The 27,744-nt window shown below is 39.9% G+C and overlaps 1 protein-coding gene across 1 annotated transcript; it reads left to right on the forward strand.

Moving 5' to 3' along the window:
- The first annotated feature begins 197 nt into the window (after window positions 1-197).
- psmc5 (proteasome 26S subunit, ATPase 5) lies at window positions 198-27,737 on the forward strand. Its single transcript, XM_067969001.1, has 13 exons — window positions 198-291; window positions 5,280-5,365; window positions 8,140-8,211; window positions 10,120-10,189; window positions 11,099-11,196; window positions 15,404-15,460; window positions 16,998-17,228; window positions 21,777-21,903; window positions 23,646-23,836; window positions 24,332-24,430; window positions 25,190-25,300; window positions 25,849-25,935; window positions 27,578-27,737. Exons 2-13 carry the CDS (start codon window positions 5,360-5,362, stop codon window positions 27,629-27,631), a joined length of 1,203 nt encoding a protein of 400 aa, XP_067825102.1. The 5' UTR covers window positions 198-291; window positions 5,280-5,359; the 3' UTR covers window positions 27,632-27,737.
- Window positions 27,738-27,744: the final 7 nt, after the last annotated feature.

Below are 27,744 nucleotides of genomic sequence, written 5' to 3' on the forward strand. Positions count from 1 at the left end.
TGGCATAAAGTCAGAGAATGCTGGAATTATGTAGCAGAACTATCAGCATCTGGAAGAAAGATAGTTTAGCGTTTTAAACAGAACCCTTCTTCATTGCTGCTGTAAAGTCGATGCAAAGACTGTGACCTTTGTGCATGTATTTCTAAGTAATGATGAATCTATATTAAAAAAAGACATGCAGTTGGAGCTTTAAACAGTGTAGTGGTGGGTCTCGCTTTAAGACGCACGCTCGGGACAGTCTCGCTTTAAGACGCACAGCGGGCCCAGAGCGAGTGGCGGAGCCGGGTTTGGGTGAGTTGTGAGTTGGGCCGGTTCGGGGTCTGAGTCTGAGGTTGTACCGGGGAAGTGGCCGAGAGCCCGCGGGGCGGGAGGGGGAAGAGAATGAGGGAGGTCGGTGTGCGGGCCTGGGTCCGGGTGGCGATAGGAGTCGGCCGCGCTTTGTCCCGGCCGTGACTTGCACTTCGAGCCTCCGGCCTGAGGCCCGGCCTGGTTCGGCGGGGTGAAGGCACTGGCGGGCTGGGATTGATAACCGGCCGCCACTCGGAGGTTTTTTGCCGGCTCCTGATGTAGGCTTTAGGCTCGGGTCTGAAGCTCAGGCCGCAGGGACCGGCGGGTCTGGGTGTGGGAGCCTGCAGGGATCCGCAGCCGTGTGGGGAAGATCGCTGAGCCCAGCCGAGGGGCCGCGCTGCTCACTTCACAAGCACACGGGCCTTTCATGGGGTGTGAGGTCTGACCCACCTGTGGGACCCTGGCATGGAAGCGGCATTGCCGGTCTGCCCAGCCAGACAGACTGGTTAACACCAGGGGCAATGGGGCTCCTGATCAGGAGAGAATAGGTTTCTGATGCAGGTATTTTATAGTGAACATAATACACACCTGGTTCATAACCGACATTGAAAATCGGCAACAATTCATGTTGGTCACACTGCTGTATCTAGCCAGTGTGTCCAGAGGACTGATTACCTGCTGTAAACCTAAAAAGTCTACACTTTTGTACCTCAAATGCTTGTTTTCAGGTTCAATTGCCAGGGGCAAAGCTATAAGATACTCCCCTTCAGCAACATGCAGACTTTTCATAAGGTGTTTGCCGATTGTCAATTTATAACTCAGAATGTAGGATCTCTTGGTATATCCATATTTAAGACAGTTGGGTGAGCCTGTTCGGCTAGCTTGCAGAGTTGCTGTTGCCCAACCAGTTAAGGATTGACCGGACTTCACACATGGTGGTCACAGGATGATTGTGTACTATGGGTCATCACCTTCTTCACAGTTGATAGTGGTAACAGACATCTGTAAAAGAGCAAGGTTCAGAGATAGTGAACCATAGAGTAGTAGTCCTAACATGAGTTGAGTTAAGGGCAGTGGGACTGGCTCTGGACCATTTTCAGACCACGGTACAAGGAAATCCTGTACTTGTGGTGTCCGGCAATATTCTGGTGGTCTGCTCTGTTAACTAGCAGGGGTCGAGTGCCTGCTTCTTTTCTCCATATGCAACCGTATGAGTATGCTGGTGTCTAGGCCATGAAACTGTTCTTGGCTCAGCATTTAGCCGGGCACAGTGGAGCAGCAGGTGCTCTTGGTCATCTCATGGTTCACCTTTGCAAGTGGAAGGTCTACCCTGAAGCAGTTATGGACATTTTCCAAGGTGAAAGTTATACTGGTAACTGCTTTATTGTGTCTGGAAAACCATTGTAGCATGCATTGTGGCAATGTCAGGCAGGATTCTACTGCCTGTTAAGGGAGACCTCTTCTCTGAGTTGAGGGATCAATTATTGCATCCAGATCTAAATGCATTCCAGTTTATTCCCACATTATTGAAACATGATGGCTGTTCGATCAGAATCTCCCATTCCTTGATTAATTCTTACAGACGATTCACTAATAGAACTAGGAACACAAAAGGGCAAGGTTTGTGGGTGGTGGTCTTCTCAGTAACTTTGTTTTATCTGCATTATCCCCAGCATCTGTTTGACATCAGTTTAAAATCTTGTTCTTTTAGGTTCATGTTGCAGCTATTTCAGATTTTCAAGACTTGTGTTTGTACTTCTAACGGGATCACATGTTGGGGTCATGTTTCATGCAAACTATTGGGAAATTGTACTCAGTTGAACCAATTGAGTTCACAAGATAATTTACCCACTGTTTGAACCTCTTTGTACAGTGAATTTTAAGTTTCTTGCATGATGACCCAGATTTCCCCGGGGGGGTGCAGCTACGTTGTTGGGACCCTAGAAAGTTGCAAAAGAAAGAGGAACTTACGGAGTAAGTCACTTATGGCGCTCCATATCTTCCTGGGACTTCTGCGCGGATCCGCTATTATCCAAAACAGTTGGATGAACTTAAGAATTAAGAGCAGGAGTAGGCCATATGGCCCCTGGAGCCTGCTTCGCCATTCAATCAGATTATGGCTGATCTTCAACCTCAAATCCACTTTCCTGTCCGATCCCCATATCCCTTGATTCCGCTAGAGTCCAAAAATCTATCGCTCTCAGTCTTGAATAGACTCAACACTGAGTGTACTCAATGCTGAGTATCCACAGCACTCTGGCGTAGAGAATTCCGAATATTCACAACCCTCTGAGTGAAGAAATTCCTCCTCCTCTCGTTTTCAGAGATGAAGTTTCAGAGCACCCCCCCCCCCCCAAAAAAAACCCAATAGGAATGTTGATTTTGCTGGATTATCGGCAGTTTTCATGCTGTTGCCACTTAGACTTAAAAATAATGGCATTAATGGCCTGGCAGTGGCGTGAATTATTGCTCATAAATAATTTTCTTTAAAAATTGCTTGCACGATTTATAGCAAACCCAACAATGTTGCCTGTTAACATTCTAGCATTGTTGCTGTAGAATAAAGTTTGCCTAGAGTTCTCTACAGTTTGTCAGCCTATAAAAACAGCCATGCCGGGGTGGGGGAGTGGAAGGGAAGAAAAGAAGAGTAACTTCCCTCAGAGTTCTGCTTCATGGAGGGGGTTTTGGTCAGTAATATTAGCTTCCAGTAGAGGTCAGTACTCTGCAAAAACTTCTGTCGATAACTGTTGCGACTTCCCTTGTTCCACAACGAGTACAGCTTAGTTTACATCAACGCCAAAAAACCGTCACATTTCCAGAGTGAATTAAACTCAGTTCATTGTAAACTACTTTTGATTACTAGCAGCTGACCTGTTTTACTTGTTGTAAGCGGAAAATGCAGCAATCGTATGGTATGTAGAATCGTCCTAGAATACATACTGTAAGAACTCATCATTGAGGGAGTCACTGGTCAGCAAACCCCACCAATGCTGTACTAGGCTGCTTTCCTGCAATTGGTAAATATTCGAAGAAATTCTTTGAGATTAAAGAGAGTACCTAGAAAGAGTATTTGATTAATGCTTTTTTTTGTGGTGGAAGAGTTGAAAGGAAATTTATCAGCTTAAAATTTCAGTAGAAATGTTTTTTTTATATACAAATTAAATTAACTTTCTGAATCATTTTGTTAACAAATCCTGATTTTTGTTGCAGATTTGTCGGAATTTGAGTGTTGAGCTGTATTAAGAGAGAGAGAGACAGTTGAAATGACAGTTGTTGAAACACCTAGTGTTCATGACTGTCTCTGCTGTTGGACCCCTCCCGCTCTGAATTATACTCTTATATTGTCTAGGCATTTGTCCAAAACATTTAGCATTTCACAATAACAGCTTACAAAGGTTTCACCCTTGGCTTTTCCAGTGATGGTAGTCTCTGGAACCGTGGCACAGTCTGTTCCTAATGGGTGCCCTCAATATTGCAACATCCAAGCCAGAACATCTGAATCAGTTTTGTTTATTGGGACAGCTAACCCTGTCAACAAATAAGTCAGCTGGAAATCTTCCTGATAAGCCTTATCCCTAGCGATTGGGTCGATAGTCAACTGCACTGTTCCATGCAGCAATATAATAATATATTGTTGATAAATGTTAATGAACAGCACACAGTAGTGTTTGTGGGTTTAGCTTTTGCCAATTTTCTCTCCTTTCCTGAAGATGCTCACTGTTACCGGAGTATCATACCATGGGTGCCAGCAGCCCTCCTGTAACTTGCACAAGTGGCCAGTTTTCATATGTGAGCATGAACAGTGAGTGTTGATGGACCATCATAACCAAGCCCAATCTTGTCATCCATTGTTGACATACATGCACTTTGCAGCAAGAGTCGCTTGAGACAACTCAGGTGTGGTAACCCAGGCTCTTTTTGTTTGTCCCTCTTTAACTGAAATGTGTAGAGACCAATTGCACTGTAACTGAGATTGCCTAACGCAGCAGACCAGGAACTGAATTTGGGACCTATTATTGTTTACTGAGCCGTTGGGAGAGCTGTGTGAAAATTTTACTTGGAAACAAAATTAAAATCTGGCTGATAATAGTATTGAGCTACTTAAATCGATAACTGGGTTATTCTGATAGCTGCAGGCCTACCTCATGATTGCACATTTACTGACTTAAGGGATCTGATACAGTACATTTATCTAATATAAAGTAATATAGTTATCAGCAGGTTTGATAACCCTGCCAGTGGATAGGGTTGAGCTATTTAGATGCCCATATCTTCTACATTCCATGTTCTAAACTGGTGGACTGCAGGACACAACTATAGTTGTTTTCTAAAGGTGTTCCTCACAGTGACCTGAACAAGGTTTCAGAAGGTGGTTGAATTTTAATGCGCCCTGCCAGCAATTTGAAAATTTTAGTTTTACTTTTGACTTGGATCAATTGATAACTGTTGGGCAAAAGCATCCGAATCAAAGTTGATGCTGATTTAAGGCATCTTAACACTGATGTTTAATTTAGTAATGCAGAATCTGTCATGATGCACTGTGTGGTGGGCACAGGTAGAGGAAGATTAATCCCTCCCTTTTCCTACGACTTACAAAACCAATTAGTCTTGTTTCCATCCTGCAATCTCCATTGTGCAGATAACCAAAATTTGCACAGAATCTATGTGAGATTCTATTTTACAATTTAAAACTGACAATGGATTTCGGGTCTTGTACATATAAGCTCAAAGGCAGGAGTTTTTTTGTGTCTAGCAGTAATCACAACTACTTGCATTTATATAGCACCTTTAACATAGAAAAATGTCCCAAAGTGCTCCACAGAGGCATACAGTGCTGACTGAGCTCGATCCTTTCCCTCACACAGTTCTGTCCAGTCTATTGAATGATAAAGCTGTCTTATTCATATTTTCCACACATTCTGGCTGTCTTTCTCTGTAGTAATGTGATTGTAACGGTGAAATTCAGTAACTTTTTGCCTTATAATCTGCAGGTATTGTCACACTGACTTGACGAATCTGCAATTGCCCAGAAAATTATTTTCCTGAATATAAAACATCAATCTCCAGCACCATGAGGGTAAGTTTGAGTGCTGAAATATTTGTTTCATTGATTCCACAGCATTTGTGAATACGATGGGTGTGCAGACTCTTGCTGCAGTTGAACTTTCTTTATTTCTTTTAAAAATGGGTTATTTACAGTGCTAACCTGAATTAGTTTATATTTTTAAGATACTTTTGCCTATCTCCTCAATACCAGAATGTGCTTTTCAAAAGGCTGGACTGGGGTGAGTGGCTGAATAATTCTTCACCTCCTTTAACGTGCTGCAGTTGATTATTTAGTTTGAATCCCCTTTAGTTATGCTGTTTTGATACTAGCTAGGAAAGTTGAGGGTGGTAGAAATTTGGTGACCGTTGCAATTTGTGGCTCTTCAAATTCAATCTTGTGTTGTATTTTTAAGGCAGGAAGCTGGTGCCGCAGTGATTTAGATGTGAGATCCTTGGGGATCTCCCAACTATATATATATTACAATTGTTAGTACACTGTAATATTAAGGTTCTGTCTGTTTGGAGGCATTGTGAGTGCATACTTGCCTCTGTGTAGAGTTTTTAAATGTTGGTAGTGTGTAGGTATAATACCAAGTGTTGTAGCTTGCTCTTCCAACCCAGAACAGCTCAGAGTCTGATTAAGTCCAGATTTGAAATTTGGAGTAAGATGCTTACCAATTGGGAAGAAAAATAAAAATATAAGTACAACAGCAAAGTCGAAGAAGCCTGTCTGCATTTCAGTTTTCCTTACAAGGAATCGCTACGGGTCTGTATTTGCTGCTTATACTTTGCAACCAGAACTGAAATTCTTTCTTTTTCCTGAATTTTAGCTCTATGAATACTGGATGAAAATTTCCAAAATCCATAAAAAGGATAAACTTGCATGTACATAGCACTTTATCACTTCTGCAGGATGTCTCCAATGCTTTACAAGCAGTGGATTATCTTTTGAAGTATAATCACTAAAAGTTTCTTGCCTTTTTGTGTAAAATAAATTGCAATATGATTGGTGACTGCATATCACAAAAGCAATTGTGAAGCTAGGATTGTTCTCCTTAGACCAGAGAAGGTTAAGGGGAGATTTAATATAGGTGTTCAACATTATGAGGGGTTTTGATTGGAGTAAATAAGGAGAAACTGTTTCTACTGGCAGAAGGACCGGTGACCAGAGACTTAAGATAACTGGCAAAAAAAAACAGAGGGGAGATGAGAAATTGTTTTATGCAGTGAGTTGTTATGATCTGGAATGTGCTGCCCAAAAGGGTGGTGGAAGCAGATTCAATAGCGACTTTCAAAAGGGAATTGGATATATACTTGAAAAGGAAACATTTTCAGGGCTATGGGGAAAGAGCAGGGGAGTGGGACTAATTGGATAGTTGTCTCAGAGCCGGTACAGGCACGATGGGCCAAGTGACCTCCTGTGCTATATGATTCTATGAAATGTGCTGTAAAATTTGATTGTTTGCTACAAATATTGTGCTCCACACTGGACCTTCAACAAATTTGAAAGATATGGTGATATCTTGCCTTTAATGGTCTTGATCTCGTTGCATTCCTGAAGTGAAATTGGACATTATATTCTGAAAACAATCTCTATCTGAAAATTGCTGACTAAATTTTGCTGTTGGCTTTATTTAAATCTATTGCCAATTTATTTACCACGAATAAAGCTTTAGCACTTAGGACACGTTTCTCAGCAGAATCAATTTTGTCGCTAGCACCGGCAGACTTTTGTTATACAAAATATTCTTTGCACTAATATTTCACAATTCACTATAATGTTACACCGATGACATTTGAGGTTCAAGGATCCTCTCTCCCATAGGCATTCACTTCCTCCCATTTGAACTGGAATGAAAACTATTCCACAACCTTCTCAATGGCAACATGAATCCTAAAGAATTCCATGCTGAGGTGAAGATGAATAAATACAACCTCGCGAGCAGAGGTATTCCTTCAAGTATTTGGAGAGTACGATATTTGCAAGTACAATGACTATCGGGGCTTAGGAGGTTAAATTACGAGAACATGTTGCGTATAGTTGGCTTGCATTTCCTTGAGTATAGAAGATTGATCTTATCAAGGTGTTTAGAATGTTAAAAGGATTTGATAGGGTAGATATGGAGAAACTGGTGGGGGAAATCAAGAACAAGGGGACATAATAAAATTAGAGCTAGGCTGTTCAGGAGCCAAATCAGGAAATACATTTTCACACAAAGGGTGGTAGAAACCTGGAATTTTCTTCCCCTAAAAAGCTTTGGATGCTAGGGAATTGGAGCTTTCAAGACTAAGATAGATTTTTGTTAGGTAAGGGTATCAATTGATAATGTAGCAAAGGTGGGTTCATGGAGTTGAGGTGCAGATCAGCCATGATCTAATTAAATAGCAGCAGGCTTGAAGGGCTGAATGGCTTACTCCTGTTTATGTTGACTTGGCTTCCACTGAATAGTTGGGTGCCATTCACTAAACCTGGGCTGATTTGCTGGTCTGTACCACTTGTTACTGGTCCTGGTATCAAGCTGCTGTTTTTGTCCACCGAAGTCCCTGCTCTTCAAAAGTAACTTCTTATGCAAAATACAAAGTGCTAAGTAAATGCAAGTATTGTCCTGTAAGATTCTTTTTGTTTGAAAATCCCAAGCATGTAGTTTCTCTAATTTCTAATGTACAGGTTGTTCTCTCGCCACACTGTCTGGAAGCTATTCAGAGCATCACCATCGCAATCGGTCAACTTGTGGAACCTTCCTTTGGGTTGCATCCTTGTAGTCTCAGCAACTTTTGCTAATTTTATGTGTGCTTTGATTGCAGATGGACGTGGAAGAGGGAAAGGGAGGGACAGGCCTCCGGCAGTATTATCTATCAAAAATAGAAGAACTACAGGTGATTTACCGTGGCAGAACCAAATTTCTGGGAAATTTTCAGAGAGGTGTCGCATGCATTCTAAAATGCATCGCTTGCAAAATTCAGAAATAACAAAGAAAATAGTTACAGCAAACCCAGATTAGCTAACTTTTTACTTGAAATAATTGAGGTGCAAAATGTTAATTTTCCAATAATCTGACCTATTGCATGATTCCCTTTTGCTTCTTGATGATGACTGTCGTAACTTGTAAGCGATGTTCCTAACTCCAGGGTGGAATGTAGGAACAGGAGTAGGCCATTTAGCCCCTCGAGCCTGTCAATTAGACCATGGCTAATCTGTACCTCAGCTCCATTTACCTGCCTTTGATCCATATCCCTTAGTGCCCTTACCTAACAAAAACCTATCTATCCCAGTTTTGAATTTTTCAATTGACCTAGAGTCAACAGCTTTTTGAGGGCGAGAGTTCCATATTTCCACTAACTTTTGTGTGAAGAAATGCTTCCTGACATCGCACCTGAACAATCTAGCTCTAATTTTAAGGTTATGCCCCCTTGTTCTGGGCTCTTCCAGCAGAGGAAATGGTTTCTCCATATCTACCCTATCAACTCCTTTTAATCATCCGAGACACCTCAATTAGATCATCCCTTAATCTTCTATACTCAAGGGAATGCAAGCCTTGTCTTTGTCCTCATAATTTAACTCTTTTAGCCCCGGCATCATTGTGGTGAATCTGTTGCACCCCCTCCAAGGCCGGTATATCCTTCCTGAGGTGCGGTGCCCAGCACTGAATGTAATACTCCAGATGGGGTCAAACCGGAGCTCTCTACAGCTGTAACATAACTTCCAACCCTTTGTATTCCAGCCCTCTTGATATAAAGATCAACATTTCATTAGCCTTTTAAATTACATTTGTACCTGTCCACTGGCTTTTAATGATTTCTGTATTTGGACCCCTAAATCCCACAGTTCCTAGCTTCTCGCTATTTAGAAAATACACTGATCTATCTTTCTTAGGTCCAAAGTGGATCACCGCACACTTTCTCACATTAAACTCCATCAGCCACAGATTTACCCATTCTCTTAATCTATCAATGTCCTTTTGCAACTTTCTGCTCCTATCTACACTGCTTACTGTGCCACCTAACTTAATATCGTTCGCAAACTTGGATATATGGCTCTCTATTGCTTTGCCTAAGTCATTGATAAACATAGTGAAAAACTGAGGCTCCAGTACAAATCCATGGGGGACACCACTAGTCACATCCTGCCAATTCCTATTATTCCTACTCTCTCTCTCCCATCTCCTAACCAATTCCCTACCCATATCAATAGGTTGCCTCCAATTGCTTGCGCTTTCATTTTTGTTAAGTCACTTGTGTGGAACCTTATCGAATGCCTTCTGGAAGTACAAATAAATATGGAACGTGGGGAGTCTAGTGTAAAATATACAGAACTTTATTTCCTGCATCAGTCAGTAAAATGAATCTATGTCATTGCTCGACAAATCATGCAATTTGTATCCTGGAAGTCCAATATCAGTTGTCAGCCTAATTGTGGAATTAGTTTCTAAAATTTAACGGCTAACTCACCATTATGATGTATGATGTCATCTGCCTTTAAAAACTGCAGACTGTTTATTTTATTTGTGTTAATAATTGGTGAAATCTTTTCTTGGTTAAAAAGACAGAGTACCTTAGGAATCATTACTAATAAAAAATATGTCTGATGGGTTTAACAATGTTCTTTAATCACTGTCAGTAGCAGCATAGTTGAACTCTAAAATCTACTGACCAGGTAGTCCTACAGTGTTCTCCTCTGAATTTGATTACTAACATCCAGTCTTTGTATGTAAATTGATATTATTCCAAATTAGTACAACTGTGCTTGAATGTCGTCATTTCTAATCTCTCTTCTCTCTCTCAAAGCTTATTGTTAACGATAAGAGTCAAAATCTCCGGCGTTTGCAAGCTCAAAGAAATGAACTCAATGCCAAAGGTAATTAAAAATGCTATGGGACAGTATTCTGTATGTTGCCACTGTATAGCTCATTTGAATTGGGATCGTGCTCCATCTCTATTAGTACAAATTCTTGTGATGCCTAAACTAATGATCATTTGGCTATCAGTGCTACAAAGAAATTTAAAATGAATCTCCTAGCAGATGGTAATATTCTGTCCATCGTTTAGCATTCACAATGGCTCTTGTAGCTATTATAGCAGAGTATAAATCACACTAGGGAAGCCTAGTGTTTGGAAAAGGTAAATGCAGATATTGTGAGAGCTACACGGCGTCACTCATCCATTAGCCTCTGCCAATGACGATTGGTTTCCTTCTCCCAACTGTTCCGTTCCCTTCTACAATATATTTGCATCAAAGGAATGCAGGCGGGGCTAGGCATTTTGATTAAACTGGTTAATTTTAGTATTTATCTTAGATTTGGTTTAGTTCAGTATTTCTTTTAGCTGGAATATACCAATTCTACAGTAAATAACCAACAAAGTCAATAGTGGAGTTTGTTATCCGTACTATAATTATTCAGCAAAATTTTCATGGGAGAGATTTAGCGTACATCAACCTGAGAGTCCAAGAAAGATTAAATTCAATTTATGTTGGGAACTGTCCTGAAAATTATTTTCTGAGGGGCTCAGATGATATGAAGTTATGATAACTAACTGTGACCTGTTTTCTTGACTCAATCTGTGATGAGATTTATTTCATCTTTTTTATTCTGTGACAAGTGGGTATTTTTTGGTGGACGCTATGTCCGATGTTGGCCGATGTATTTCAATCAGCTGAAGCATTACTGAAAGATTATATCTGATGTGGTATTAATCTAAGACTTACAACTTATATAATTACTGAAAATTAAACTCTTATGAATGGAATTGTAAATGTTTCTTACAGTTCGCATGCTGCGGGAAGAACTACAACTATTACAGGAGCAGGGGTCTTATGTAGGAGAGGTGGTTAGAGCTATGGACAAGAAGAAGGTGCTCGTCAAGGTAATTTTGCAGTGTCTTATGCAAGTGCAGGTTGCACCTATGGGGACACTGAATACAGAATTTATACTGAGCTGGGAAGATTTGATAACTCGAGAGAAAGTTACAAGGGTTTTTCTCACAAGTGGGATAAAATATGTAGTGTTCCTGGTGAGTATTCTATTGCAGAAACTGATGTCTACAATATACTAAATTCGATACATGAGCTTGTGATTCATTGAAACTCATGGGTACCTGTCATTGCAACATGTGATGCTGTGATGGGTAATTTTAATGTTAAAGATATAACACTGTGAAATGATAGAGCTGCTATTTTATAGTGAGAGCGTATCACCTTGTGATTGTGCAGTCTGGCCACCAGGTTCCTACAAATTGCTCAAAATGCTTTGTGATTTTTTTTTCAACCACCATTTTTATTTCTCAGTAACTGAAATTTCTGAAGTCCAAAATAAAGGTTTAAACTAAAATTTAAAATGAATACATATTTCACAACATTATTAAATGTATTCATTGGATTGTCTTTTTTGTCTCTTTTAATGTTTTTATTAAAGTTTTACTTCAAGGCCTCAGCCTCTCCTAAAAACATGGGTTTGGACTTGATATTTTTGCCTTTTGACTCTGAGCCGAATATCGATTGTGCAGTGTATATAAGATGCAGTATTGTGCAGTCAGCTGCACTGATAGGAACTAAAGAAGGATATCCCATCACTTTCTACCTAGTTTAGAAAAAACAAAAGGACAAATTTAAAAGCTTTACTTAGGTAAAATTTATATATTTTTAAAAAATAGTCTTTGTGTGTGAGAGAGTGAAGTAACAGTACATTGATACACTTGTGACTTTTGTGTTCTTTAAACTTTAAAACATATCTGTTAAACTGAGGGAGAAAGGGTTTTAAAGAGAGATGAGGGTCTGTGAGAGTGCGTCTTTTTATTTAATGTTTCTTCAATTTTCCAAAAAAACCCACCAATTGAATTTTGAAACCTTTGTTTTATTGACAGAAAAGATCACTGCTAATTATATTCTCCTGCGAGATAGAGATACTAGTGTCTAACACTTATGTGATAGAAGGAAACTGAGAAAGAGACAAATTGAGAGAAAGATAGACGGGCAGTTTCTTTCCTCCTTCTTACTTGATTTTTAAACAAAAATCAAGGTGAGTTTTGAAAGCAAATAAGCTACTGAAGGAAACATAAAGGTGAGGAAGAAGTGGAGGATTGAAACTGACTGGGGGGTACCTTTGGCCTCTGGGCATCTGCCCTTAAGAGAGTGATGGAGGGTTAAGGGCAGGGGAGGATATGGGGATTGAGTGTATAATTCAGAAGAGAAGAGATAGAGATAGTAATGAGGAGGTAGTAGGAAGGGGAAAGAATAACGGTTGAAATGGGAGTGAAGGGGTGGGGGGGAGCTCAAATGATGGGGAAGGGAGCCATTGGGGTCACATTTTCATCCCAACCCAAATGCAGGCTGCAGCCATTGGTAGCACCTTTTCCTGCCATACCACCTTCCACTCAAAAAAGAAGCAGGAGAGGACCGAGAGATTGGCAAAGAAGAATTAAGAGGAGAGGAGCAGCATAGAAGAGAAACAAAAAATGAAGTAGAAGAGAAAAGACAGCGACACAAAAACATCAGAGATAGACGAGAGTGACCATGTTCTTCAACTTACCATGTGTAATGCCACGAGATTGACTAATTATATATAAATATTAAAAATGACCTGATGAATAAATCAAATAGTTGTGCAAGGAACATGTATCTGGCCATGTGAACTTGCATTTGTTGATGGATTTTTTTTTTCCCCTATTTTAATGCCTAACCATGACTTTGCTCGAGGTGTGTAATTTCTGTCTGAATTTGCATAGGTTAATGCAGATGGCATTTTCTATTCAGTGTTGCTTGTCCACAGACCCCAGAATTGAAACCTGTATAATGGCATGGAATCCATAAACTGTAATAGTGGCTAGTGTGATGACTGCCCAAGATTGCCTATAGTTTCTACAACTGAGACTTTGAATCACATGAATGGCTTTTGTTGTAGAACTGCTTTTCTATCAAGATTGTGCTACGTTCACACCTAATTTACCCATTGTGGTAGTTTCACATCTGTGCCCTATCCTTGCTGACCACACTGCCCACTGTTTCTGCAGCAATGTCTGATGGTAGCAGATCTTTAAATAACAGTTGATACAAATCAGCTTCCTGTACTGTATATTTTCTTTTTCTACACTCATTGTGGTGAGGCATGAGTGTGCTGGGGAGTGGAACATAATGTCCTTGGCACTGATGCAAAAGATGAGACTGCACACTTAATCCTAACTGCTTGAAGGATCGGTCATTGTAGTGGATTACAGGGCTGGTTGTTTAATCAAATATTTAAGCTTCCATATAGCTGGAATGGGGTAGGAACTCATAGGCTATGTGTATTGAATGTAGCGCTCAATTTTTGTTCACTTACTAATTTTCACAAGGTTAATATTGATGTTGAAACTAACTTTTGACTTGTAGGACTTTTTTTTTTCTGTGCTGATATGTAGTCTGCTTGCTCATCCCATCTGCAGTAATGCAACATGTACAATCTTTCAGTTCCTCTTTTTTTAGTTGCTGCTTACAGTGTGTAGGGTATGTAACTGAGTGGGAGTTATTAAAAATTGATGATTTCCATATTAATAATTGATGTGTGTTTTAAATAGTATGCCAGCTCTAAGCGGCACAGCTTGTTGGAGCTGTAATTTGCTGCTTTATGGACTGTAAGGATACTGGTTGCACTTGAGATGTTTCCCCACCTGGTCATTTATTGATCTCCACTGCCAGGTGATACACCAGCATGAAGGTAAATTGGAGGGGCATTTACCCCAGCCCACTGTCCAATAACAGCTTGCATGTCTATAGTACCTTTAACATAATATGCCCCGAAGCACTTCACAGAGGTGAAACAGGCCACTGAGCTCTGATGGACGAAGAGTGCAGGGTGGTGACCCAAATCCTGGTCAAAGAGGTACGTTTTGTGGAGGATTCTGAAGGAGAGGAGAGTGGCAGCCAGGCAGAGGGGTATAGAAAGAGTGTTCCAGAACAGAGGTTAGACAATACAGCTAAAGGTTGTGCTATTGAAGATAAAATGGAGGGGAGGGGTGCAAAGGCTATAAGATTTAGAAGAGTGGAAGGCATTTACAGGCATAAAGGACTGGACGAGGTTATAGATGTAGGAGGGTCAAGAGAATGGAGGGACTTGTAGACAGGTTTTTGAGTTTGCTACCCTTGGGGGATGGAGAGCAAGTGGAGGCTGACCAGGATGGGGTGAAAGGAAACAGGACTTAGTGCAGGATAGGATGTAGGTGGTACAGTTTTGGAGAAGTTGTAATTTACGAGGTGGAATTTAGGAGACTGGCAAGTAAAGCATTAGAGAATTTGAGCTTGGAGGTGATGAAGACATGGGTGAGGATTTCAGCCACCTTGGAATGAACTGTTGTGGAGATGAAAAGAAGCAGTCTTGGTGGTGGCTTGGATGTTGGGATTTAAGCTCGGTTCAGGGCACTGAAGTTGGAAACCATTGGGTTCAGTCTGGGGGGGAGGGGTCAGTGGCAGGGCAGATGCTTTGGTAGGAGCTGAACAAATCAGTTCTCACGTTGTAGAAGTTACATTGGAGAAAGTTCTTGTTTGTCCCCAACTTGAGGTCTGCACTTCCCAGCAGCTAGTTACAGAGCCACATTGGAGACCTTGGGAGGAGGTGCACTGGATTCAGGAATCTATTGGTTGGGAAGTGCGAAGAAACCCAATTACTACAAAATGGTGGGACAGACCAGAGCAAAGCCGTACTTGGTTTGGTATACCAATGAGTAGATATTGATTCGAATACCAATAGTGCGGCACAGTGCAATGGCATGGTGTGGATGTAGGTTTAGATTTTCCCCCCTCCCTTTTCTCCTGCCTGCTGAGCCACGATGCAGAAGTATAGGGTAGAAATTTCTCTACAGGGTGAAGGAGAGTTGCCTCCGGGTCACTGTGTGCCTCTTGATTGTTCATAGTAGGATTGGTAAATCCTCGAGAGCTGGAAGAGAAACTGATGAGAAAATTCAGGAGTTTGTTTTTATTGTATTTCGTAAGTAATTATTTAATCTTTTCACATATCATTTGCATTAAAATGCAAGGATTGTTACCTTTTTTTTCTTTATAACACATACTGACCTGAATACTGTGATATGTTTTTCTTTGTAGGTTCATCCAGAGGGAAAATTTGTAGTAGATGTTGACAAGAACATTGACATTAATGATGTAAGTACTGTATTGCAACTGTTGCATTTATGAATCAGCAATTAAGTATTAAATTAAAAGCATTTGAATGTGATGATCATTGATTTGTAATGAAAATATTCATTCTGTATTGATAATGGAGGTAATCAAGTACCAGATGCACCTCAAGAGGCATGTGCTACAGGTTATTTTTAATTCTGTATAATTCCTAGGAAGCCGTGTTTAGAATATTTTAGGCACCCTACCTTCAAAAGGAGATTGATGCATTGTAGGGGATTCAAACAATAGAGGCTCTAGGTTATGAAGAGAGACTTACAAAACTTAATTTATTTTCATTGGAGAAAAGAAGATTGAGAAGGGCCTCGATCTGGGTTTTAAATAATGCTGAAAAGAACGGATAATGTAGATGAAAGCAGATTTAAGTTAACATTGGCCAGGAAGCATGCGTTTTAAATTAGTATGCTTCAAATGAGGCTAAGAATTCCACTACCACAGAGTAGAATCCCAACAAAAATGGTTAATAACATGTTATTTCACTGGATAAATACCTGTTTTAAGAACTCGATTGAAGATGAGTTTGCAATACTGCTACACCACTGCCATATTATTATATCAGTGTATGCTCCTGCAAATTCCGTGTAAACAAAATGTACAAAAACATCAATATGTAAACCAGTGTATCATTTTTTTTAAAAAGAGAATTGACGTGAATTTCCAAATTTCTGTATTAAGTTCAGTGGTTGCTATGTGGATGAGTTTTCTATTGAATGCAGTTGTCAGAATTGAATCGTGTGAGTTTTGCTTGATTACTTTCAGGAGTTGGACATGCTTTATCATCTTTGGTATAAATGTGGTTGGAGATTGAACGTTTGAGGGTAGCATCAAATCCAAGGCAAGGAAAATATAGATGATCTGTGGAGGGTGTGCACGTTGGACTTTTTTATTAAGTTCCATATATTTTACATCAAGTTCTTAGCTAATGTGCTTATGGTGGGTGTACTGCTTTGTTCAAAAAAAAGAACTGCCCTGGATTTAAACCTGTTTGGAAAGTCAGACATTTATTAGGAGATGAGGTCTCAATTTAATTGCCTAAACTTGGCATTGCTGCTGAAATCATACTGTTTTATAGTGTTGCATATCTTTATTGAAATGTTATCTTTGATGTCAAAACGTTTCAAAGTGAAAGTTATCCATTCTGGGGTGCAACCCAACCTGAATGATCCCCTACTGCATCAACATGAGATCTCCATTTCCACTCTTGTGAAATGGCTGAGTTATTTATCTATAGTAGTGGAGTATGCATGAGGGAGATTCAGGGTTGAGGCCAGCTGTCTGTAATTATTTTTATCTGTAACCATTTAATGTAAGCAGATTAATTACTAACTGCTATTTCCCCATAGATTTTCGCCTCTTGATTTTGGAAGCTTTACTCAAAAGTTGTTGCTTTCTTGCATTGCTTGGCTTATTTACCACTTCATGACTACTATCATCCAGGGATCAGCTGTGTTTTGCTTTAGCTGTTGGCTATAACTTAAATATTTAATTTATGTATTTAAAGGTGACGCCTAACTGCCGTGTAGCTTTGAGAAATGATAGCTACACTCTTCACAAAATCCTGCCCAATAAAGTGGACCCTCTGGTGTCTCTCATGATGGTCGAGAAGGTTCCAGACTCTACCTATGAAATGATTGGTGGCTTGGACAAACAGATCAAAGAGATCAAGGAGGTTATTGAACTGCCTGTGAAGCATCCTGAACTGTTTGAAGCTCTCGGCATTGCTCAGCCGAAGGCAAGTGAATATTTCTCTTCTTTGTGCCTCCTCCTTTTACCTTCCTAGTCCCAAATGAAATTAACCCTCAAGCTGCTGATCATTCTTTTAATGCATGCGTGTGTTGAAGGTTTATGGTTCCAGAAAATACAGAACTCTTGACGAGAACTAAAAGTACTTGTCTTATTGTCCACATGAATTTATGGTAGAGGAATCTTAAATGTTCTAAGTCAAAATTAATTTTAAAAAAAATTGCTGTGTGTCAGCAGGCATCTTCACTGTAGCTGCCAGCTGGCTGGTATGTAACCTGTACTCAGCAGCACAAGAGCTTGCCAACCTCTCAGCACTTTATTGTTATAGGTGTCACAGCAGTACCTATAATTGTGCCCTAATTTCCATAAGTGCAAGCATGTGACATATTCAATTTAGATTTCATTTAAGTTGAACCAATTGTTGAGTTGCTTCCATTATCGGGCACTTGATTTAAAAACAAGGGATTCTAGAAAGAAGATGTTTAAATGGGATCTCATACAGAGTATACTACAATATTCTATAGTATACAGAATAATGAATGGCATTGATAGGGTAAACCCAGAATATAACTTCAAATTAAGCCATGAAAGTAGGGCCAAGGGATTTAAATTAGTGAGAAAAAGCTTTACAGTTGATTTTAAGAAGAACTGATTTACTCAGCATGGTAAATGTTTGAAACAATCTGCTATGTGGGGTAGTAGAGGCAAAAGTATTAGGGACATTCAAAATGAAGCTAGATGTTTTAATGTGAGTTAGGGTAATAGAGGTGTGAGTCTTGGTGGACTGAAAGGCCTTTTCTCATCCTTGACTTTTCTTGCATTCCTTATTTTGTGCTGCTTGTTTATATAACTACTGTCTACCCGCTCCCAAAAAAAAACTGGTTTAATGAACACATATAACATTCAAAAATAACCTGTTCGTTCAATGGGGCCCTTTTAACTTTTCATACTTTTAAAAATTGTATAACAAATAGAAAGTGCGTTCTATTGATACTTCATTTGGGTGGTGGCATTGTGAGTATTACATAACATGCCTCCTACTTTTATTAAACGTTTGATACCCTGTTGTATAGAACCTCTATGTTCCACATTGCTGGTCCAAAACCTTCCAGTTACATTCATTTAATAGATTTACAATTGATGAACTAGTGGTTAAATGTTTCCTTTTTTTCCTTTCTCTCTTGCCAACACTGATGTATTGGTGTTTGGATTTAGTGAAACTTGAGGCTGAAGTGCCTGGTGCAGATGGGGTTTGCTCACTGATTCTGCTTTTATAGAGAGGCAGCGTGCAACTTTTACTTGCTGCCAGCTGTAACCCTGTTCATGTGTGTCATACTCCCCCAAAAAATATATTAAGGATAAATTTGTGTTTGAGCTAGACAGCAGGGAATTAAAAAATTTAAATGCTACAGCATGAAGTCTCACTCCCACAAGCGATTGCCAAAAATTGTAGAAAGCTCTAAATAGGTTGGAGGTACTCCCAGCTGTGGACTCAGGGTGTCCACCTATGAGGGAGCTTGGTTTGGGTAGCACTTTTTTTTAGTACCATTCTTGGATTAGTAAATCATTTGAAAGCATTTTATTTAGTATCCAATGAACTATGTTGCTCCAGTATTGTGCATGCCAGGCCGGCATAACATTTAACTGGAACTCTACTCAAAATGCAACATTCTATCCATATTTCATGGTTGGATGGGGGGGAAACAGCATGATTTAATTTCTGGTGCTATTTTTAAAATTTGGTATCCAGTTGAATTAAAAACTATTGTGTTGTGTCTTGTAGTTCTGGATTTCTGGCACTGAGTGGCAATGTTTTTATGTTCACTGTCCTGGAATGAAGAGCATTATCATCTGGCCCATTTTAAATGAGCAGTAATCCTTTGAAAAAGGGAAAATGTGATAGTTAAAAAATGGAAAGCTGCAGTACATGAATATGAAGATTAATATCTTCCTTATTTCATACTTAAAATCTTTCAAAAGTGCAAGTAGTCACCAAAATGCTTTTCATGTTTTGAACAGTGAGTTTTAGTGCTATGGAACTTAAGTTTAAAAAAATGTTCACTCAAAAGGTTCAGTCCTCTTCCTTTCTCTCCTCTTTCTTCTCCCTGCCCCTCCCAGATTATAGAATTTCAATTTCAGAATGTGTTACTTGCTTTTACTGATTTCTAATCCGTAATTGGTTGCTCACTATAGGAAGCATCTTAGATTTCTTTTCCAGGAAAAATCCAGCTGGTGTGAAAAGTGCTGGCTGGCAACTGATCTGTATAACGTCCAAGTACTTGGTGTACCGTTCCACTGTGTGCCTGATGTTTATGGAAATGTTCAGTTCTTGCCACACAAGTCATGTCTAGTTTTTCACCATTTTATTCAAAAGGTTTGAAAATAAATATTAAATGTTGATTGGTATCCAAGCTTTGCTGGAAGAAATCTCCAGAACAGAGCACTTAGAAAATCTTACCCATTCTAACAAACGACCTTTTTGGTGCTAGGGCAATCAAGACAGGAGCTCCTTGATTAAAACACTACAAAGTGTGTCTACTGTCAAATTACTTTTATTTACACATTTTACAACGTGTTGTGTTTATTTGAGCTGAATAAACTGGGTCCAGGGAGCCAAAAGCTACTTATGTTTGGAAGTAGAAGTAGCACTCCTCAGCTAAATGTGATACAAAATAGGCTATTGCCAAGCCAGAAATTAAATGTGGTTTCAAGGTTAAATTACAAGCTTCTTGCTAGAATGCTATATTAAAGGGAGTCTCCTTACCCTGAGTTTTGCACATTTGTTCTATTCAAATATTAGTGACTTTTGACTGTTGCTGTGTGTTTTCCTGGCCTGTTGCTGTGCACATTCACTTCCTGTCAATCAGGTTCATTTATAGCCCTTCAACAATACGTTGTTGTGAAGTGTTTATTTCAAGGACATAATGGATTTATATTGGGCCTCCTAGAACTTTGCAGGACTTCGGACCCAATTTCTCTGGCAAGAGAATGTGTATTCTGTGATGGATCGATCGAAGGCTGGGAAAATCAAATTTATTCGCTTTAGCAATGATATTCTTGAATCAGCCATGAGGAGCAAAGGCCAACAGTTCTATATTTTCATTGATTTTTTTTTTCATTCCTTTCCATGGGGAAATGCCTGACTTCTGCTCAATACCTCCCCTTGGAGGAGTTGGGCAGTTTTGATGTGGAGAATCCTTGTCCCATCACTCTGTGGCATCACATATCGATGCTCTGCTGTGCTATCGATGGAACTGTTTTTTTTAATATCGACCTTTCCAGTTAAAACAACAATGCATCTTTCCAGCATAGCTATTTGGAATGATTCTACCAGCTGCAATTATGTACAAGTCAAATAACTCAATCAATTTATCAGGTTTAATAAATACCTCAGATGCACTGATGATCAAATGTGCCATTATCAGTTTTTCCTTTTAGTACCAGTTTCTGAATTAAGTTTTCAATTTACAAAGCATTGTTGACAAATAGCGTTTACTTAAAGGTTTTATTTCCTCGCCTCAGATACTATTACATTCCTCCCCCTGCCCCCTCGGCTAAAAGTGTTTTTCGAGCTTGTTTCTTATCTCAGCTCTCATTAAATTTGAATGGTAGTCTTTTTTCACACCCAAGATCATTAAAATGATACTGGATTACTATGTTGATTTCACATGATTCTATTCAGTCTGCAACCATAAATGTGTACAACTCTACCTGAGATGTGCTAGGACCCGTTCTGTTCAGCTCCTGCTCACTGCGCTTGCTGACTGTATTTGCGCTGCTGTGGCTGACTAGAGTTAGTCTGCATCACAAATAATGTCGCCAAGCGCAAGTACAGTTGGCAAGCACAGTGAGCAACAACCAAAAGCCCCAGCAACATCACCCAGAGAACAGAAAAAATGGCAGGGGAGGAATTCTGCAGTGCCTTTGGCTGTGGAATTGTGAAGCATCAAAGTGTATTCACCCCAAAACATTTGGGGTTCTTAGTTTTTTAGTTTTTCAGGCTCTGCTAAATTTGAATCAAGGTATTAAGAAAGCCAGGTAAAAGTTTACGCACTTATTCACCTGGTGCATTTCCGGCTATGAGTTTCTTTTTTTACTCTTTTTTTTCCCCCTCCCCCCCCCCCACCCACCCCCGGCTAACACTTGGACTTCTAGTACTTTCAAAATATTGGGCAGTTCCACTGTATTTTCCACATCGTGCTAGAGGTGAATAAGTTCTATGGTATTGCTGGTTATAGGCCTGTAGTTTGTGCTATTTTGAGTAGATGATGTTGATCCAGGGTTACTATTGGAAAAATAGTTGTTAATTTAGTTTCTCAAGTACAAAAGGTTCTAGAAATTCTTACTGATTCAGCTAAAATGTTCCTAACAAACCCTTTCAGTAGGGCTAAATCCTCTGTGTGACTGAGTTAAACCTGACATAGTCTTTGCAGATTGCATCTATGGTTAAAGAGAGAGAGAATCAGCTGTAAAGTTGCTCTCACAGGGTTTCACCGATGGCCGTCAGATCTCATTCTGTACATTTCATATCTTGTAGGGTGTGCTGCTGTATGGGCCCCCAGGCACCGGGAAGACATTGCTAGCAAGAGCTGTGGCCCACCACACCGACTGCACTTTCATCCGTGTATCTGGCTCTGAACTTGTACAGAAATTCATTGGCGAGGGTATGTGCTTGAGGCCTCTGTTTAATGTTTCCTCTTTGACCATGTAACACTTCCTCAGACCTGCACTGCAATGCCACCCTAGATTAAGTGCCCAAGTCATAGAGTGGGACTTGAACCCACAACCTTCTAACTCAAGTGAGAGTGTTTTGAACTTGAACCAAGCAGAGATTACCTTGTGCTGTGTACATGATGTAACTGATGGAGTTTATTCATACTTTTGTTTCTTCTCCCCTGCCCTCCTTCAGTTGGTTGTCTTCCCTCCGTTTCTAGAGTTAATGATTTGTGCCTGGTTATTCTTCCAAGGGCACTGGCAGCCCTCTGGATTCTCATTCATGTGCCTGTTTTTCATGTGTGAGTCTTGACAGCGTGTGTGTGCAGGCCATTAGCCCCCATGTGGGAATATCTAACCAAGCCTGATCCTGTCCTCATATAACAGTCACTGATAAGCATTTTCCAGCAGGGAACATTGGATAGGAATCCTGGCTGGTTTGCTCCTCTTCTCCCCACCCCTCCCCCCCACCCCACCTTTTTCAGGCCAGAGCATCAAGGCTAGTTGTAGCCTCTGCGGGTTTGGCTGAGATCAACTAACTCACCACAGATCTGTGATATTAGTGGAACAAAAGTTGGACCATTACATGAATAAGATATCTGCGGGTGAGTTACAGGCTGTAACTCATAAATTTTCTCTCCTGTGCACTAAAAGCACTAATCCATGCTGAGGTGCAATTCCATGGGTGTCAGCAGCCCTCCACTACACCCGAGTGGTTATTCGTCATGTGTCTGCCCAGTTGTGAGTGTTGTTAGGCTACTTAATAGTGGGGGAAAAGGGATGTCAAAGCCGAGCCTGATTCCTTCACCTGATGTCCACACACCGATACATTGTCAGTGGGTTTTACTAGATACTGATAAGGAATAAGAATCTTGACCTTTTATCCCCCTCCTTCCTCTAGCATGGGAAATAATGAGGCCATTGTAGTAGCGTACCACTGCCATGGCTGAGATCTCCTAACCCAGTGGTTTTGAAATGTTTCTGTGTGGGTGACTACTTGCAAATATCAACACATTCCAGGGGACTCCTTACAAATATTGACACATTTCTAGGGACCAGTCTGCCAGCTACCCAAATGAACTAGTTCTGTCATTGCAGAAAGCGTCTTAGTATCCAGCAATAGAAAATACATGCTGGTAAATGAACAAATATTGAAAAAATAGAAATATGATCTCCCACACTCCGAGGTTCCGGGACCCCAGTTTGAAAGCCTTTTGAGTTAATTCAGCTCAAACGTGGTACTATCCTGATCTAAATTGCCCAGTGCCACTAGGTTGTTGCAGTTACATACTAAGCCATTGGGAAAGTTACAGCCTTTAATCTGATCAAATGGATCAGTTGACAGACATCTGATCCTGAAATAAGGTCACTACTTTGAAGTTTCTTTTAGTTTAGAATATATGTGGAGTGGGAGGGATGGCTTTATTCATCGTCTTCTTTTTCAAATGGTGGAAATTGGCCAAGATAATCTGTGCAGTTAACAGGAAATATCCTCACCTGAATAGTTAACAATTTTTATGTAATCAATACAGGTTTAGCAAGAAATAATCAATAGGCTGTATGTATGTATGCATTTTTAATTAAAAAATAGGTCACCCACAGGAATACAGGAATTTGTAATTCCCATCGATACACTATTAATAAGCAATTGCATTTTTTTAATACCATTATATTTTTCACATTACTTTTATAGGTGCTCGTATGGTGCGTGAGCTGTTTGTGATGGCTAGAGAGCATGCTCCATCTATTATCTTCATGGATGAGATTGACTCTATTGGTTCATCGCGATTGGAGGGCGGTTCTGGTGGTGACAGCGAAGTGCAGCGGACAATGTTGGAACTTCTTAACCAGCTGGATGGGTTTGAGGCCACTAAGAATATTAAGGTACAGTTTAATCTTGTCATGTGTCTCCTTTAGTTACACAAACGAACATTATATATGTGCACAAAATCATGTTGTTAAACTGCTGGAAGGGAAGGCAGAAGGGGAAAAGACTATTTGGAACCTTTTTATGTAGGGTAAATGGAAGTGAGCATTTCCTCCAGGCCAGACACACTGCTGAAATAAGTAATTAAATGTCAGAATTTGTTCTTTGGAGGCTGCCTTCTGTGCAGTAGACCACGGATGGTTACGTGGAGAAGTACGTTCCTTTGTGCACACGTTGGAATTTTAGCCTAGTATGGTTCCTGGCATTTGTCTTTTATATGAGAAGGAGTCTCCCTGATTGATTGAACAGGGAGCTCGAGGAATAAATATGTAGTTGGTGTCAGGCCAGAGAGAAATGAAAATAATCTGTGTGGGCCCTGAACAGAATCTAAATGATATTGGCTCTATAGACCTACAGTTCAAGCTTTTCATATGTTTCTATGTTTGGTACAGGTAATCATGGCAACCAACAGAATTGATATCCTGGATCCTGCGTTGCTGCGACCAGGACGAATTGACAGGAAAATTGAATTCCCTCCTCCAAATGAAGCGGTGAGTTAGGGATTGTATCATGCAAGCGGACGACCACAATGATTTTTTTGAAATATTATCATTTCACACAAATGGGAAGATTTCAAGATGAAATTCAAGAAGCCAAATGTTTTTAGTCTTATCGTGCACCATCAGTATTCAATCATAAAACAATAACATTCTTTGGAAAGATACGTACTTGTTGTTTTTGATGCCAGTAGTTCAGCATCTGTGTTTGTAAATGAAAACTCTGCCTCTGTTTACTTTGGTCCTGTTCTACTCATTAGTCACAGATGATATCCCGGGATTGTACTCTGCTTCTGATTTGTGTTGAGGGTGGCACAGTGAAAGCCATCAAGGTAAACAGTAAATTCCCTAGGCATTGTTGTGAACCATAACTGGCAAATAGAGCTCTGTGTCTATTTAAGGAAGCTTCAAGTAGTTTCTCTATTACTTAGAACTATTTAATTAAAAAGGTGCTACTCTTAAACATTAGTTTCCAAAGCAGTGTTTCTTTTGCAGCTGCAGCAGACGTTATTAGTTGGCCATGGCACTTTGATTCACAGTAACTTGTGAAATTCCATGTAGTTGGTTACTGACATTCTCAGACTCTGCTTTGAGAGCTGCAAATCCAATCCAACCGACTGCCTCTCATAAAAGCATATCTGCTTGAACATGAATGCATTTTAACAGCATGCACAAATTTGAACTGCTTTGCTTAATGAAAATGTTGTTTCTGCTTCTTTCTTCTCTTTCCCCCCCCACCCTCCCTTTCCTCAGGCTCGTCTTGACATTCTAAAGATTCATTCTCGCAAGATGAACTTAACACGTGGTATCAATCTGCGCAAGATTGCTGAGCTAATGCCAGGGGCATCAGGTGCAGAGGTTAAGGTGAGAGATTGGCCTAATCATCTTAATTCTGCTGTATACATGATTGGAAACTGCACTGCTGTCAAGTCCATGACTGTTGTTTCCTCTCAAATCTGGCTGTGTTGGTAATACCCTGTGTAAATAATATTGTACATCGTACACTTCAATCGTCTGTCCTGACACTTGTATCTACTCCAACCAAGTAGTAAAGCAATAAGATATTGGCAATTTAGATAGTTTGCACTTGCATATCGAGTCAACTTGTTAAAAAAACAATCCTGTAGTCTGCTTTTAATTGTGAGGTTCTTCATGAAGTTAGATTTATTTTGTGAAAAATTAATTGCCTTGTTTTAACTGTTGCTGCCCATTTGTTAATTTGTCCATTGGTTGAACCTGACTGGATGGTAGAACAGCAAAGCCTCTTGGTTAGAACTCTTGTGTAGCTTATTAAATTTTTCCAATATAACTTACTAAGAACGGAGTATATGAATCACATCAGTATTGCTGTGATTAACTGCTGTCTGCAGTATTAGTTGGGATACTATTTGAGAGATGTTTTTACTCTGCAGGGAGTATGCACAGAGGCCGGCATGTATGCCTTGAGAGAACGGAGAGTTCATGTTACGCAAGAAGACTTTGAAATGGCAGTGGCTAAGGTAGGATACAGTAAACATTGTACAAATTTGACCTGATTGAAAATCTTGTAACCTTTCTTGACCAAAAGCAATAATACGTTGCAAATTTGTTCTCGTATGAAATCTGTAAGCTTTATCACAAAACTGTTTTATTTGAGACAGAACATTCAGACTTTGTATAATTTTGAGATCAAAAATGTACTGAGATATAAGTTGTGAATGTGTGAGACAGGTTACCAGAATCATGTTGTGACCAGATGCTTGGGGATGGCAAAGAGGGAACAACGCACTGGACCCCTATCTGGTTTCATAGATCCATAGAGATTTATAGCACAGCAGGAGGCCATTTGGACGTCAGCCCAAAATTAATCCCATAGCCATATATCTCCCTGTGCTTCAAATATTTATCCAATTTTCCCTTCAAAGATGCAGTGTTCGCTGCGTCAACTCCTCCTTATGGCAAAATATTCTATACACCAGTAACCCTGTTTGTAAAGAATTTTCTCCCGCTCTCTCTCTTCATCCTTGACTCCCCAACCAAAAGAAATGGTCTTACTATTCACTCTATCAAAACTGTTAATCATTTTAAAGACGTCTATTAGATCTTAGTCTTCCCAGCTCCTGTGGAAATAGTCCTAATATCTCTAGTCTCTCCTCGTAACTACTGGTTGGTGAATCTATACTGTATGTTCTCCATACTTTTAATATATTTTCTACAACGGGGCACCTAAAACTATTCTATCCAAGGTCTAACCAATGTTTTTTTTTAAATTTCTTTACTCTTATACTCTATGACCCTATTTATAAAACCCAAAATGCTGTTGGCCTTTTTATATTGCTATGTTTACCTGGCACTTCCACGTTCAGGGAATCTGAACCCCTAGGTCCCTCTCTTCATCCACATCCTGCAGTGTCTTTTCATTGAGTATATAATTCCCTTCCTTGTTTTTCCTTGCAAAATGTATTCCTCACATTTTTCTACATTAAATTGCATCTTCCACTAGTCTGTCCATTCCGTTAATCTTTCTGTCTGCGTGAAGTCTTTTACAGTCCTTCTCACTATATATACCAAGAATAAAAGCTGCTTTAGCTCTGACTCCTGGGGTACATACTTTCAGCCCTTCAATCTGAGCAACACTAATTTACGCTAACTCTTCATTTCCTGTCTTGTCAACCAACTTTCTCTCCATGTTGTTGCAGTTTTAGAAAAAAAAGGGGAGTTCTTTCCTCCTCCCACTAACTTTTCACTCAATATTAATTTCTACTGCACAAGTGCCAGAAACAAAAGCTGTCCTGCAGGAAGCTATTCCTGCTGTTTTGCTGGAGTACAGTAGGCACTATCTCTATATATAATCATAGGCCTGACTTTATGGGTAGGAGAGAGGAGGACTTTGCTAAGTGGCATGTGACAGACTTTCCCATGTTTTGGTGTTCACTCCATGATGAACAGTGAAATTGACCATGACCACATATCTAGAATTTTTCAGTTGGTACATATATTATTGAAAATAATACAACAATTGTTCTGGTCTGTTTTTAGAACCCACGAGTATCCACGAGGGTTAATTCAATAAAGGTTGTTTTGTAGGTCATTTAGTTATGCTCTGCTATTCATAGTGATTATCAACCCTGTTTACCAGCAAATCCTTTTTCTTAATTGCAGGTTATGCAGAAGGACAGTGAAAAGAACATGTCCATCAAGAAGCTTTGGAAGTAAATGCATGTAATGAGGTTGTTGTAAGCTGACTGTTGGGAGATTTTACTATTAGAAAATATCAAATCATTGTAAGCTTTCCCGTCTTTAATAAATGTTCATAAAACCACTCAATA

Source organism: Heptranchias perlo, chromosome 30 (genome assembly GCF_035084215.1).
Source record: "Heptranchias perlo isolate sHepPer1 chromosome 30, sHepPer1.hap1, whole genome shotgun sequence".
Classification (NCBI taxonomy): Eukaryota; Metazoa; Chordata; class Chondrichthyes; order Hexanchiformes; family Hexanchidae; genus Heptranchias; species Heptranchias perlo.